Here is a 14,941-nt window from a genome sequence, read left to right as displayed (position 1 = left end):
TTTATCAAGAACTTTAAGATGAGTATAATGATACCCTAGCTTAGAAAAACGTTTATTTTTGGGTCTTCTTCTTGTCCAGATTTAACCGAAAATGTAAAATTTATAAAATTAGGTCATGTTTATGCTGATTTAGAAACTCTTGACAAGCTGATTCTGATCCAGCAACGTCCAAAAAGATTCCAATTGCTGGATTTTCAAAAAATCATTTTTCAAGTTTTTCAACTTTTGAGAAGAACGTAAAATCTCTAATTCCTATTTTAACTCGGACCTAAAACATTAAATTGGTCTTTAAAAGCTTGAATATGAGGATAATGGTGGTCTAGTTTGAACAAATTGTTATTTTTTGACTTTAAATCAAAAAGTTGTCAACTAATGAAACGTTAGTGACAAACATTTCTTCAGAACTTTTTGATGACTGTCCCAGGAACCATGATATCTGGGTTCAAAGTTGACGATTTGATTGGCACTCTATTAGAGTGTTTCCGGCATACTTGTAATCCGGGCCTTCACGGGCCCTGCCATAACTTCTTTCAGAATCTGTATTTTCGAACGAACTAAATCAGATATGATAGAGCTCCACGAGTACTACAAAACGGTATTATTTGTAATACTGTTTCTTGTCTATGAACAGAGTTACAGAGCAAAAGGAACAAAAAAGCAGGCCCGGGCCTGCCGGGCCCTGCGAGAAAAGCCACTTTATGATCTGTAACTTTGTTCATAGATAAGATACAGTATTTCAAATAATACCGTTTTGTAGTACTCGTGGAGCTCTATCCTATCTGATTTAGTTGGTTCAAAAATACAGATTCTGAAAGAAACTATGGCAGGGCCCGTGAAGGCCCGGCAAACTATGGCAGGGCCCGTGAAGGCCCGGAAAGGCTCGGATTACAAGTATGGTTTACGGTATCTCGATTTTGTAAATACCCCTTATGTCCTATCAAACGAGAAAAGCACAAGTAAACAACAATTTCCCGATTTGTACATTGATAAGATCTTACAAAAATGTGCAGGGAGTGTGTTGCACAATCCTTCTCTCCACTCTTTAATTAGTGGCTGATCTCTCTTCCTCATATCTCACCGAAAGCTGATTATATTCCCCTTCTCCACAAAGACAGATGGTATTCCGTAAGAAACGGTTCTTTAAAAAAATGTTCCACCCAATAATTTACTACATTCGCAGTTACCAGACTGTATATATTCCGGAAGGCTCAATGGACTCTTATCCTTGAAATTCACACTTGTATCCAACCTGTAAAACAGACAATGAGAAGGCTCTTGTCTCATTATAAACAATGGAGTGCTCCCTCTGGATCCTCGGATACATTTGTCTTATCCAAGGTCGAAATTTCTAGTGTTTTTGTTCTTGCAATCTTTACAAAATGATACTAAATGAATTCTTAGACTTTAGAAATTTCTGGATTACTGTTTGATCATGGCAAAAATTGAGTCTCTTCTTTAAAAAGGTCATGGATGACTGTCTTTTCGTACCAATCAGGTGTCACTAACTCAAGTGTGTACCTGGTACTGCTAGACATTTTGAAGATATACTTTATGACATTGAAATGTGAAGAATTCAAGATTTTAAGGAACAAGTTTATTCAATCGAACATTAAGATTTTGCGAGGAAGGAAGGCGACGATATCACTCGTACGATATGTTTAATGCAAAATAGCTAAATTTGAGGAACTGAAAAACATAATTAGAATTATTTATTTCTGTAGAAAACTCAAAAAATATCAACTAAATTGAAACTTCTAGTTCGTAGCTGTCAATTTTTGTATCAAAATCCGTTTAAAATGAGCTACCTTAAGCTGTCTAATAGAATGCCCCCAAACCGTCAACCGTGAGCCAATATATCTCACTTCCAGTAAAAGATATCAAAAAGCATTCAACTGATAGGATGTTTATCATAATATCAAAAATAGTTTTTTAGTTGACCACTTTTAAAAATCTTTCACAGAAAACGAGATAATTGTTTAAACATTGGTTTAAAATGAAGTGTGCCGTTTGTGATTCAGAATGTAAAAAAGTTGAAACTGAATTGAGAGTCTCGTCCTGCCCAACCAGAATACTTCCTTGGAATTCGTTAAGCCAAAAGCTTTATAAAACGTGTCACCTAACATTCCTCGAGAAAAGAAGTCCCAAAGTGGCACCTGCCCTTGTTGTCGGCACCTTGTATCATCGAAGTGTGTGTTCAATCATTTAGTAGACAGATCAGTCTCTTGTCCCATTCTAGTCGCGCTCTCTTTTCATTTTTCTAAATCCTAATCCTTGTTTAAAGTATCGGAGAACATATGAAAGAAAGCGAGAGGTTACGCCATCATTCAATCCACTTCGTCTTTTGAGAAGATGACACGACGACGACTCGAATATTACTGTAGTTATGAAGGATGTTGGCAAACAAGGAGGAGATACAAGTGAAGAAGAAGAAGAGAGGATATGTCCATAAATATATATAGATAGATCATGAGCAAATAGAACTAAAAGAATGCGGGAAAATGAAGGATACTCGCTTCTGGATTTCACGAAGACGATGATTTGGCTTGTCGAGGAATCGGGAATTAGTTATTCTGGATTCGAAATCCGGATGCCGAGAATCATGAGTCTAGGATTACGGTAGTTATGAGTCATAGAGACTGAAGACGTTCTAAAATGAGGAAAAACGGTTAGGAACATTTTTTTTGATACAGTGAGGAATATCAGATCAAATGATATTATAGGACCAGAGATAAAAATCGAAATTTTTTGGTGGAGTCAAAAAGCCTTATATATTAATTGTAGACACAACGGATGTATGATGCTTCGAAGTGGAAACATTCTTTTAAAAAAGGTTGAAAATGTAATTTTTATCAATCCCGTAACATCTGACTATTTTTCCAGAGTCCAGAGATATTTCTCCCAATAGAAGCCCAACCAAACCATCAATTTCGATTATCTCTAACGTTTTATCAGTGGAAAAGTTTTTGATATTTTTTAAAGGAACCTAGATAATTGAGGTCAAAGTTGACGGTTTGGGTGAGCTTTTATTTGAGAAAATACGGCATACTTTTTGTTGTAGACTCCAACCGTGATGAAAAATAGAAATATATATCAAGTTGGCGGGATTGATATCTAAATTTGTGCCTTTACCCAGTGACTTTCAGACAATACAACTTCTGTAACTCTCCTATTATTTTTTTAATTTTAAAGGTTTCCCTTATTCCATATCCCTCATAGTACCCATGCTCACGGAATTCTTTTTTGTTCTCACTCTCGGAATTCTATAACTTCCCGCGACAATTTGTCCCCTCGACCATTGACTACGATAAACGGTAAACGGCTCTTTGCCAACTTATCGATGCGTATGAAAATCGACAATTATCTCTCACTGGCGACACGGGCGGTGCATATGCGCGAAATCTCACACCAAAGCGGCAATGAAAGAAGAGAATAGCTTCCGCTTATTATCTATCTTTTCTTCATATTATATGCCTTTCGATAGTGGTGTCATGACACCTTTATTCAGGTACAAACATAGGAAACCTCAAATAGTTGGAATCAAAATTAATAGAGTGTATGGGAAGTTTGGAATGAACACTATAGCTAGAAATTCAGAAGGAGCAGATCTTCGTAGATTGAAAGAAATTTTATGAGAAATTTGTATTTCCGTTTTGAGTTTTTTAGACAGTGGTTCAATGCCTACGGATTCCAGATTCATGAGTTCCTTATTACTCCAAACTACCGTAAGACCTGTAATAAAAGGGCCCTGCTGCTACTTTCACCCAATTTTTCTAGATTACTGTAAGAGATAACAAAAATGTCTAAACTGATAAAATGTTTGCGCTATTATGATAAAAAATGGATCAGTTGTTAAATTTTTCTATATTTGACAGGAAGCGAGATAAATTGGCTCAATGTCAGAAGTAAGGGGATTACAGATTTTACGGTATTCAGATTCATAAATGCCTTATTATTCCCAACTATCTGAAAACAGTGGTCCGTCCCGTTTTGTATCATCCACTAGCTCCCAGTCTCCTTCTTCATCTTTCAATGTTTTTTTTTGCTGAAGTTGCACCTGTACGACCCCTCTGAATGACCTTTCCATTTTTGCCTCGTTCTCGATATTGCGTCGATTTGAACACATTGTTTTAGTCTGGGAAATCGAGAAGAAAAAAAATGAAATTTTATTGCGTAAGCTGGGGGGAAATGCAGGTGTTCGGAGGAAGGACGTATTGCATGGCACCAGAGAGTACAATTTTATTGTTTCTATAAATGTTTGTGAAGAGAGATTCTTCATCGAGCAGTACTAACAAGTAATAAAAATGAGAAGAGCAAGGGCATGAACTCGAACCCCCAGAAGAAATTTCGAATTCGTCGAAATTTTTATGGCATCGCCCTTTTTAGTTCCAATCTAAATCTGCAGAGAGCTTTAAAAATAGTGTTGTGTTGATCAGATACAGTAATCCTGCATGTTCCCCCAGAGTGCTTAGCATCAGAGTTCTGGTCCAGAATCCAAAAAGTTTTTGCGGCAAAACTACCATTCCACTACTCTTCCTCGAAAGTTTTGTGTGTCCCAACTCTTTTCATCAGAAGTCTTGTCATCAGAAGACAATGGTCAAGTATGCCACAACTGGCGGTGCGCGTCTTTTGAGTCCTTTTGAGGTCCTCCTCTTCAACTTGTGCCTTCCAAAAAGAGAGATGAGGAATAAAAGCAGAAGTGGTGATTGTAAAAGGAAAAGAACAAAGTTTCGAGAGAGTGAGGTGCTCCGTGAGCACTGAACAGTTAGATCCAAGAAATCCAACCGGAAGTTATTGAGAGGGAAATATAAGAATAGTGGTGCACCTGAAGATTTGGGTCTATCCCTGGAAGGAAAGTTCGGCAAATACTGACAGAACTGAAAAAATGCTCAACGTTGCCAAAAGTTTGATGGATGCATATAAACTGAAAATATAGATAAATTTGAAAAAAGGTCTAGATGTAGAAAGCGAATCAAAATATACTTTCAACTTTGACCCCACATACCTAGGTTCCTGTGAAAGATATCAAAAAATTGTCAACTAACGAAATATTTTTGATATTATGATAAAAATATTGTCAGTGGACTACTTTTTGATATCTTTTACATGAAATGAGATATATGAGCTCAAACGGGTCGGGGGCGTTCTATTAGAGTGTTTACAGTAACTTGCTCTGATGTTGGCTATCATAATTATCAACGTTGTGATTCAGAAACCATTAAAAAAACGGTCGATGCCTGTCTCTCCAGAAATACTCATCTCTCTATAAGCATCAATTAAACGTAGTCTCCGAAAAAAGAGCATAATGATTAGGTTGAACGGTAGCTTGAAAAGAACCGGGAGGATCTTATCTAGGTCGCACAGTAGCCCACCTGTTCAATATTTGCAAAACAGCTGAAAAAAAACCGAAAAAATCAAAGGGGCGTGGCTTCTTGACATCGCTTTCAACTACAGTAATCCTCCTCGCCTTCGCCTAGCCGTAGGTCGTCAGTGGTGGTCGCGCCGGCTCCGCCCCCGTTGACGTGACTCTCCATCGCCTTTCCGACTGCCTCTCACTCTCGCCTTGAGAAGAAAAACAGCCTTCTGGGAAAATCTCTCTTGCTCCGTATTCTGGAATCTTCAAATACCAACGTCTTCTAATCAATCTTCGGAAGAGATTCAAATGATGATGGCAGCAGTATCCCAACTGGCAGCTCCAAGCAGTAAGTCAATTTTTTTTCTGAACAATCATTAGAGTTTTAGGATTTTAAGGTTTTCAGGAATTGCTTAAAATTCTCTGGATTTATCTGGTGGTTCCGAATTCAAGCATTTCTGAAAAACCTATTTGTGATTTGAGTCTCTCAAAGAGAAGCTCTTCTTTAAGACGAAGCTCTTGAGCAATTAATAAGCGTAGGATGAATTGCCCTGAAGGCACACTTCAGACGTTTCGATACTAAATTACTCTCTTATATTGTCTCATTTTGATTTCAATGTTGAAACTTTAATTTTCAAAATAGATGACACTTCGGGACTTTTTCTGAAGAGTTTAGAAATTGGAGATCGGTGTCTAAAATAATGGACTAACATCTTAAGGTTTTTTGGGATTTCTATTTCCGGATCTTAATTCCAGACTTTTTAAAAATTTCATACATCGGGGGTTGAGGTTCCAGACATATTTAATGTTTTGGGTCGCATTTTTGAGCTCCCAGTCTACCGTAAAACCTTTATTAGGAGGGCGCCACACTGTCAAGTTTGAGCTCGATTATCTCAATTCCTATGCGAGATATCCAGAATGTATCAACTGACAAAACACTTTTGATAATATGATAAGCAATTTATCAGTTGACCACTTTTTTATACCTTTCACAGGAAACCAGGTAAACTAACTTGAAGTTGATAGTTAGAGGGCCCTTCTATTACAGGTCTTACGGTATGCATGTTTCCCCCACTCATTAGTACTCAACTAAAAATACTCCAATTTGACCTCTGGGAACTTTTCGCTAATTGATAGAGGAAGTCATTAAACAGTGTGTGACTCAATATTATGCCTCGTTGCTGTAAAAATGATGAGGTGTGAATTATAAGGAAGGTGCAAGAACTAGAGTAGAATAGGCAATAGTTTTTTCATGGAGAGAGCAGCAAGATGCAGGTGTACTGTTTAGGAGACGGTTAATTAGATTTTGACACGTGGCACCTGCGGATTAACACTTTCTAGTTGACAAAACATTAGGGAGATCCTCCAGAGGCTCTGAATTAAGGAAGTTGTATGATGAACATCCAGATTAAATTCTACTTTTCGAATGTGATTCCAAGGTTTCTGAAAGTTATTTCACAAGTTATATATCTCAAATCAAAAAGTATTTTTCACTTTTGCCTTTTTCCTTCTCCAGAGACAGCTCACAGCTTCCTCTCATTTCTTATTATTCCTTTGAGTTAATTAGCCACAGCAAGAGACACCGGGAGACAACCGGAAGTCCTGGATAATTGGAATCTATTGCTTTCTTGATTTTGATTTCCTTACTAGTCACTAGTCATTTACTTCTTCGTCTTCTTCCAGGTCGAATTCTTGTGGATGTGCCGTGTAGAGTCTGTCAAGATCATTCCTCGGGGAAGCACTATGGGATATTTTCATGCGACGGATGTGCTGGGTTTTTTAAGGTTGGTACAGCAGCCTTGATCCTCTTTAACTCAAAAACCATGTGACTTTCCAGCGTTCAATCCGACGACACCGTCAATATGTCTGCAAAAACAAAGGGAATTTCGATGAGGGGCGATGCATTGTGGACAAAACACACCGTAACCAATGCAGGTGAGTGTCTAGGATTAGTTCATGGCTCCTCAAGGATCATGTTCTGGTGGATTAGAAAAAGTATGTTGATTGATGATCTCTTTTTGTAGGGCATGCCGACTAAGAAAGTGCCTCGAAATCGGTATGAACAAAGACGCCGTTCAACACGAAAGAGGTCCTCGTAACTCAAGTTTAAGACGGCAACAGATGATGTTCGAACATGGATCATCTCCTCATTCGGTAAGTCGTTTTGACAAGTTCCCATAGGAGGGTGATTAGCGCGATACCTTTTAGGAGTGCTTACGTTGGTTCCGAAAATTCTTGACGGAGAAAAATTACAGTAATCGATGACTTTCACTAAAATTGTAACTTTTTGCTGAAAATTAACTCGTAATCCAAAAATCAGTGACAAAATATATCCGAAAAAAATACTTCGTGAAATAGAGAGAGGGGGATTAGTACAGTAATCCGCTGCGGCGGCATTGTGTTCGATTTGACACCCGAGAGGCCCCGAAAGCAGCGGTGGCGGCGAAAAGTAAAAAAGGTGAAAAGTTGGAGTTTACAAATCTACCGTAATCCGAGAGGTGATTTGTCATTCCCCTATGAGAAGTTGTTGAGTTGTACGACTGTCGAGAACTAACGAAGAATAACTTTTGAGATTTTGATTTCTGAGGATTACTGTAGTACATGAATACAAGCAAATTTTAAGGATTTGAAAACTTATACTCATCATATCAGCTCATATTTTACCCGATTATAGGCAGATGTTCTCTGTATGTGTATATGTATTAGGTTGCCAATTACTCAACAATGTTGTACCTCTCTGCCCCTTTAAGTGGAAAAAACACAGTGTACAATGATTATGTTGCATGAGTACCCAATAGAGACAGCTGATCTATTCAGTTGGGTAAACATGCTAGAAGCTCAAAATATTTAAAGCAATGATTTTGTGGAAAACTAGTTTCAAACTATTTAATTTTATTTTTTCAGCCTGAAATCGGATCCGAAAATGATGCTCTGATTCTTCCACCGACATCAATAGATCGAGATTCAGTGGTCGGTACTGCGGCTCGTATATTTTTTGCTCTGGTTGGATACTGTCAAAATGCGTTGACAGGAGTTCCAAGGGAACAACAATTGGCAATTTTCCAACAGCACTGGGCTACTCTTCTTCTGCTCCATGCCACAGAGTCAAGAGCCATCACTTCCCGACAAATTAGAAATGAGGTGACTTCTGGAACTTCGAAACTTAGGAATGAGGTGGCAGCGGCCTTCGAAATGATTGAAGGATTACATTTGGATACTCGAGAGTATTCTCTTCTGAAAATTATGACATTGATGAGAGCGACTCCAAATGGTCAACAGATTGCATACCAATTGATGACATTGCAAGCAGTCACCCATCGGACGGATCAGTTGAGATTCTGGAAGTAAGCTTTTCGTATTGTTTTCAAAAGTTATTAAATTTGAATAACTTTATAGGTGCTACACAGCAACAACGACAACTCCAACATCTGCCATTATCGATGTTCTGTTCCGTCCGTCAATCGGATCAGCATCAATGACTCGATTGATTGAAGACATGTTTAAACCACCGAAACCACCAAGCTCTCTGTTCCCAATTCCAAACTTCCATCTCAATCTGATAGTGAAACCAGAAAAGACTGAAGATGAAGAAGAGGAAGAAGATGTTGAAGTAGAAGAAGAGGAGGAGGATGATGCCAGAAGTAGCAATCACTTTGATGAGGACTCGTCCACTGAGGATAGGTATGCATTTCTTCGCTAAGTTTCAAAAATAAATTATTATTTTTAGACCAATAAGTGGAATGGATTCTCTACAACTTCTGATGAAATTGAATATGTTGTCACAGTCGGCATCTTCATCACCTTCTTCCTCGAAGCCACGTCATTCGATTCGATCAATCACGGAATTGTTAGCGATCGAAGAGAACGAAGAAAAAGAAAAAGAATTTGTGAAGGCCGATGAAGTGCAGGCAGTTTGAAGCACATTTTAATTTATATTTACTGTATCTTTGAATATTTCTTTCTGTATAACCTGTAACAGAAGGGCCCCCTAACTTTCAACTTTAAGCCAATTTATCTCGGTTCCTGGCAAAGGTATAAAAAAGTGGTCAACTAATAAACTCTTTATCATAATGCTAAAAATATTTTATCAGTTGACGTCAATACCTTGCATAGGAATTGAGATAATTGAGCTCAACCTTGACAGTGTGGGGCCGTTCTATTACAGGTTTTACGGTATTCGTCCCACCTTCTTCTTTCCCACCTTTCTTGCCTATCCCGGATTTCGACTTGATATTGAACTTTCTGATATTCAACATCTCTTTTTCTTAATTGACACCGATATTTATTATTTTATATTTCTGTCTTTTTTCCAATGTTTCTTTGCAAGGTATGAATAAATGCGCATTTGAACTATAAACCGGAAATGATCCTTTCTCTCGAAACGACCCGTTCTCTCTATCTGTTCGGTCTCGAAAAAACAAGTTCAAAAAGTATTGACAGATAGAGAAAATGATTCACATAAATACCCGTTGAAACAAACATATGATTCGACATACAATAAAAATAATAAAATCAATGAAGAGATGTGTTTGGAACGGACGAATGTCATATTGTGTCATCGTCGTTTCTTCTGTGAATGATGGCCTCGTTTCTTATCATATCCATATCATCACTGATACTAATGACCGAATCTAGCTGACGATAGTTGTTTCTTCTTCTCCTTTTTTGTTCCCCAGATTTTTATAGTGTTAACTTAACACCGTTAAGTTTAAGCTAGATATGACTAGAAACTTGTTTTACACAAATCAAAAGTTTCTTAGGAATTTGTTTCTTTCAACCATACCCAGCTGCTTGTACAAAAGCTGATTTTCTTTTCGAAAATTTTCCAAAAAATTGAAAAACAAGTTATTTGTCTACGGCCTACTTTTCTATTTTTGTTAGTTATTGATAGTTGTTCACACCTTCTCATGCAAAAAATATTTCCCAATTTCTAATTGAAAAGATTTTAACCGTAAAAAACAGGTCTGACCGGCAAAATACTTGATCAGGCTCTTTAAATATTGGAGTAAGCTTCAAATAGAGGAATTTTGTGAAAGTTAAGAAAATTCTAATAATTTGAACTAGTAAGAAATCAGTATTTATCACATACCCTCAGTTTGTTATTTCCAACTTACTGTAATACATGTAATAGAGTGCGTTGCAGGTTCTTACGTCCACCCATGTTTAGGGTTATAACTTTTGAACCGTTAAAGTAATCAATCTAATCTATTCATAATCGGATTTGGGACTACGAATTACATCTAGTGGCAAATTTCTGTGATGAAACCTTAAAAAATACCCGAGTTATCTGGAAAAGTCTGAAAAAGGGCCTTTTGTAAGTCGAGGCGTTGCAAGTTTATACGTCCACTCCAAAGATCGGTAGATCATAACCTCCAGCGAAGACGAAGGGGTCTAATTTTGATTCTGTATATCTGAAATCATTGTAAAAAGCTGTTTTCATTACGTTTCCTTTTTTCTTTGACTTTTTATCATGTCATGGGATCTTTTGCCGACTGATGCTGGAAATGCTTCAATCGGCGCAGTTAGAGCAGCTGGATCGACCAAAAAACTATCACAAAGCACCTAAATCAATCACACTGTCATACTGACTGTTTTCTCATCCAAAAAATAATGAAAACAGACACGATCAGCTCAAATCCTGCGTTCAAAATCCCAACTATCTACCATAACTGTCATTTTAAACTCTTTGAATTCGTGTAACGGTATCAACCAGGAGCTGACACTTGAAGTCATTGAATGTACAGGTAAGAGATGTCTCGATGATGATTCAAACATCAAAAGAACAGTCATGCTCTCAGCTCCGACACCTACCGACGATCACAAAGTACGTTGCCTCGACTTCGCCGGTAAATGCATCGGACATCACTGGGGGAGGTATAAACGGTGATAATTTTGAAAGATACTTTTTTAGAGTAAAAAACATATCGATTACGGTCATTTTGATAGATCATGTTAAACTTTAACACCTTCCCCCAGTTGGGTCCGATGCACTTACTGGTGAAGACGAGGCAACGTACTTCGTGATCGTCGGTAGGTGTAGGAGCTGAGAGCGTGACTGTTTTTTTTAAATGTCCAGCTCCTAATTGATACCATTACACGACTTCAAAGAGTTTAAAATGACAGTAATGGTAGATAGTTGGGATCTTGAATGCAGGATTTGATCGTGTCTTTTTTCATTAATTTTTGGATGAGAAAACAGTCAGTATGACAGTGTGATTGATTTAGGTGCTTTGTGATAGTTTTTTTGGTCCATCCAGCTGCTCTAACTGTGCTGATTGAAGCATTTCCAGCATCAGTCGGCAAAAGATCCCATGACATGATAAAAAGTCAAAGAAAAAAGAAATAAGTAATGAAAACAGCTTTTTACAATGATTTCAAATGTACAGGATCAAAATTAGACCCCTTCGTCTTCGCTGGAGGTTATGATCTACCGATCTTTGGAGTGGACGTATAAACTTGCAACGGTTGCAAAAGGCCCTTTTTCAGACTTTTCCAGATAACTCGGGTATTTTTTAAGGTTTCATCACAGAAACTGGCCACTAGATGTAATTCGTAGTCCCAAATCCGATTATGAATAGATTAGATTGATTACTTTAACGGTTCAAAAGTTATAACCCTAAACATGGGTGGACGTAAGAACCTGCAACGCACTGTAGAAGGATACCCACACTGTCGAGTTTGAGCCCAATTATCCTACAATTAGTTCCTATAAAAGATAACAAAAATGTGTCAACTGTCAAAATATTTTTTAAATTATGACAAACAATTTATTAATTGACATTTTTCAATATTGTTTACAGTATACCGTATACGATTATAAACACTCTATTAGAAGGCCACCAGAACCGCCAACTTTGAGCTTGTATATCACGATTCCTGTAGAAGATACCAAAAAGTGGTCAACTGACAAAATGTTCGTTATAATATAAAACGTATTTTTTTAATTGATTACTTTTTGATATCTCTCACAGGAACATAGATATATAGGCTCAAAGTTGGCACTTTGAGTGACCCTCTATTGAGTGTTTATCTTAAATTGACTCAAAGTTAATAATAAGGGAACCCTTCTATTATAATGTTTCAGTATTTTATTAAAAGTTTAGATTTCAATCACAAAACTACAAACGCTCTCTATACGAAATTCCACTCTTTTTTAAATCGAAGGCAATTTGCATCATTAAAAGAGAAGGAAGTGAATGTCCATTCTGAACAAATACGAAACCGAAACCATTTAATGAAACCCATCCTTGTTCGACTATTCGTTTCGTAGCTAATTAACAAAAAAATATAAATAAGAAGAGGGGAAACCGAATTACAAAGCCTGTCTCTTTTTTCATTCCTTTCTCCCCCTTTCCTCAATTTCTTCTTTCTGTATGTGTAATCACATTCAATTTTTTCTTGCCCTCCTTCATGTTCATTCTGATTCAATTCTTCTGTAAGAATCAGATGATATCAATGACACTTCCTCAATTCTTTTGTTGTTATGAAACCTCCAATTTTACAAATTTTGTTTTCAGACTGTAGTTCTTTTTTCCGAAACTTTTTTCACCAAGAGTTTCTCCAACGTTTCTTGCAATCCCCAATCTGATTCTAAATGAAAGAATACAAAATCGTCGTATTGGGAAACGGTGGAGTGGGAAAGAGTGCTCTGGTAGGTCTTTTCAAAATGCCGTAAGACCTGTAATAGCACCTAGCTTTCAACTTTAACCCATATTATCTCGGTTCCTGTCAAAGATATAAAAAAGTTGCCAACTGATAAATTGTTTATCATAATATCACAAGTGTTTTGTTAGTTGACACATTTTTGATATCTTGCATAATAATGGAGATAATTGATCTCAAACCGGACATGTGGGGGCCCTTCTATTACAGGCTTTACGGTAAGCCAAAAAATCAAAATGTGCCATTTCAGACTCTTCAATACGTTCAAGGAATTTTCGTTCACAATTATGATGCTACAATTGAAGACTCGTACAGAAAACTGTCCAAAGTAGATGCTGAAAATGCCAGACTCGAAATTTTAGATACAGCGGGAACGGTATGTTTTAAAAATGAATTTCCCTGGAGAACCGATAAAAAAAAGATTATTATGATGGTATGTAAAAAATCAAAGCTGTGGACAAGAAACGCCAGTGGCCGAAGGCCACACAACGAAAACTACTGTAACCTTAAAAAAATTTTCTTTTCCGACTTGTTTGGGGAAAAATAACAGAAAACTCGCCGAAAAGCATTGGAAAAGAGAAAATAAATCCAGAAAATAAAACTATTATTATGTCACTGTAGTTGTTGTTGTCGGAAGTTTGGCCACGGCCACCATTATTTCTCTTCCACCGCTCAGGTTTTTTTATACCAAAATAATACAGTACTTACCGTAATCACAACAATTTTTTCTAGGAGCAATTCACCGGAATGCGTGAAACATACTACCGAACAGCACAGGGATTCGTCCTCGTCTTCTCCTTGGCTGAAACTTCTACATTCGAAAACTTGAAACAGACTTTTCTAGATATTTTGACGATTCGCGGAGAAGATGTGAGATAAAAGCAGCTATGGAAGCTGATAAATTTGATTACTTAGGTTCCAATGGTTCTAGTGGGGAATAAGTCCGATTTGGCAGAAACCAGGCAAGTAGAAGAATCTGATGCACAAAACTTCGCTCGAAAGCTAAGGATTCCATATTTTGAAACCAGTGCTCGACTGAACCAAAATGTCTCAGAGGTTTGAAAACTACATGAGGAGTACCTCAATGATTCGATTTAGGTTTTCGAGGAGTGTGCTGTATTAATTCAGAAAATTGGTAAAAGTCAAAGTGAACGTCGACGATGGTCTTCTGAATCCGAAATTGGAGATAAAAAATGTAAAAATTGGTTGAGATCTTGCTGTTGTTGTCTTATTCCGTGTTTCACTACTGATTAGAAATACCTTTCTACTCGTTCTATGAAAAAAAAACAACAAAAACAACGCATTTGAGATTCAGAAAATTAAACGACGGTTGCCCATTCTTCGCTGACTGATCTGGCGACGACGACTCCTACACCGAATCCGATTACTCCCTTGAAGACGCTCCTGGAAAAAAGATTTTTATTTAATAATTGTAGCATTAATAAAAAGTACCAGAAGAATGGATCGTTGTATACTGTGTTGACGATTTCGAAGCGAGTCTTTAGCGGTGGTGGTGCTGGTGGGGCTCCTTGCATGCGGAACATTTTCTGAAAAATTAACATTTATAATTTATCGAGGTCTCCGAAAAACATTTTTAAAAATTAAGAAAAGAAACAAAAAGGTATCATCAGATATCTAGGCATTACAGTCAACTTTTCGAAAACTGCTTTTCTGTTTCACCCGTTTTCGTACGGTCTCCGAGTTATAGCAGCAATCTGGATATTTATTTTATTCATTCACATCGAACTGAATAGAAGACAAGAACGATATTCAGCTGAATAAAAAATAAATCATTTTCTTGCTACTTCCGAAAACAATGGAATCGGATCTCGATTCAGTCAGATGTTCCCCAGTAATTTAAAGCATACTTGTAAAATTCCGGGCCGGCCCGCCAAAGCCCGGGCCCGGGCCGGGCCTGAGGAAATTTTC

At 37.4% G+C, this 14,941-nt stretch overlaps 3 protein-coding genes across 3 annotated transcripts; 2 read left to right on the top strand and 1 right to left on the bottom strand.

The window, feature by feature from the left end:
* Positions 1–5,662: 5,662 nt before the first annotated feature.
* On the top strand, positions 5,663–9,267 carry Cbr-nhr-67 (the record flags this gene model as incomplete). The annotated part of the gene is made up of 7 exons (XM_045235450.1): positions 5,663–5,699; positions 7,034–7,134; positions 7,188–7,285; positions 7,375–7,504; positions 8,255–8,694; positions 8,747–9,031; positions 9,087–9,267. The coding sequence occupies 7 exons, from the start codon at positions 5,663–5,665 to the stop codon at positions 9,265–9,267; spliced, it is 1,272 nt and encodes a 423-aa protein (XP_045093090.1).
* Positions 9,268–12,944: 3,677 nt separating this feature from the next.
* Cbr-rap-3 lies at positions 12,945–14,074 on the top strand (the record flags this gene model as incomplete). Its single annotated transcript, XM_045235449.1, has 4 exons — positions 12,945–13,001; positions 13,263–13,485; positions 13,980–13,993; positions 14,069–14,074. The coding sequence occupies 4 exons, from the start codon at positions 12,945–12,947 to the stop codon at positions 14,072–14,074; spliced, it is 300 nt and encodes a 99-aa protein (XP_045093089.1).
* Positions 14,075–14,331: 257 nt separating this feature from the next.
* Positions 14,332–14,547, bottom strand: CBG06026 (the record flags this gene model as incomplete). Its single annotated transcript, XM_002633250.1, has 2 exons — positions 14,332–14,416; positions 14,465–14,547. 2 exons carry the CDS (start codon positions 14,545–14,547, stop codon positions 14,332–14,334), a joined length of 168 nt encoding a protein of 55 aa, XP_002633296.1.
* Between the last annotated feature and the right edge of the window lie 394 nt (positions 14,548–14,941).

Source organism: Caenorhabditis briggsae (assembly GCF_000004555.2).
Source record: "Caenorhabditis briggsae complete genome, chrIV, whole genome shotgun sequence".
Taxonomy (NCBI): Eukaryota; Metazoa; Nematoda; class Chromadorea; order Rhabditida; family Rhabditidae; genus Caenorhabditis; species Caenorhabditis briggsae.
The sequence above is the reverse complement of the archived record's forward strand: the minus strand, read 5'-3'. Positions and strand labels throughout refer to the sequence as shown.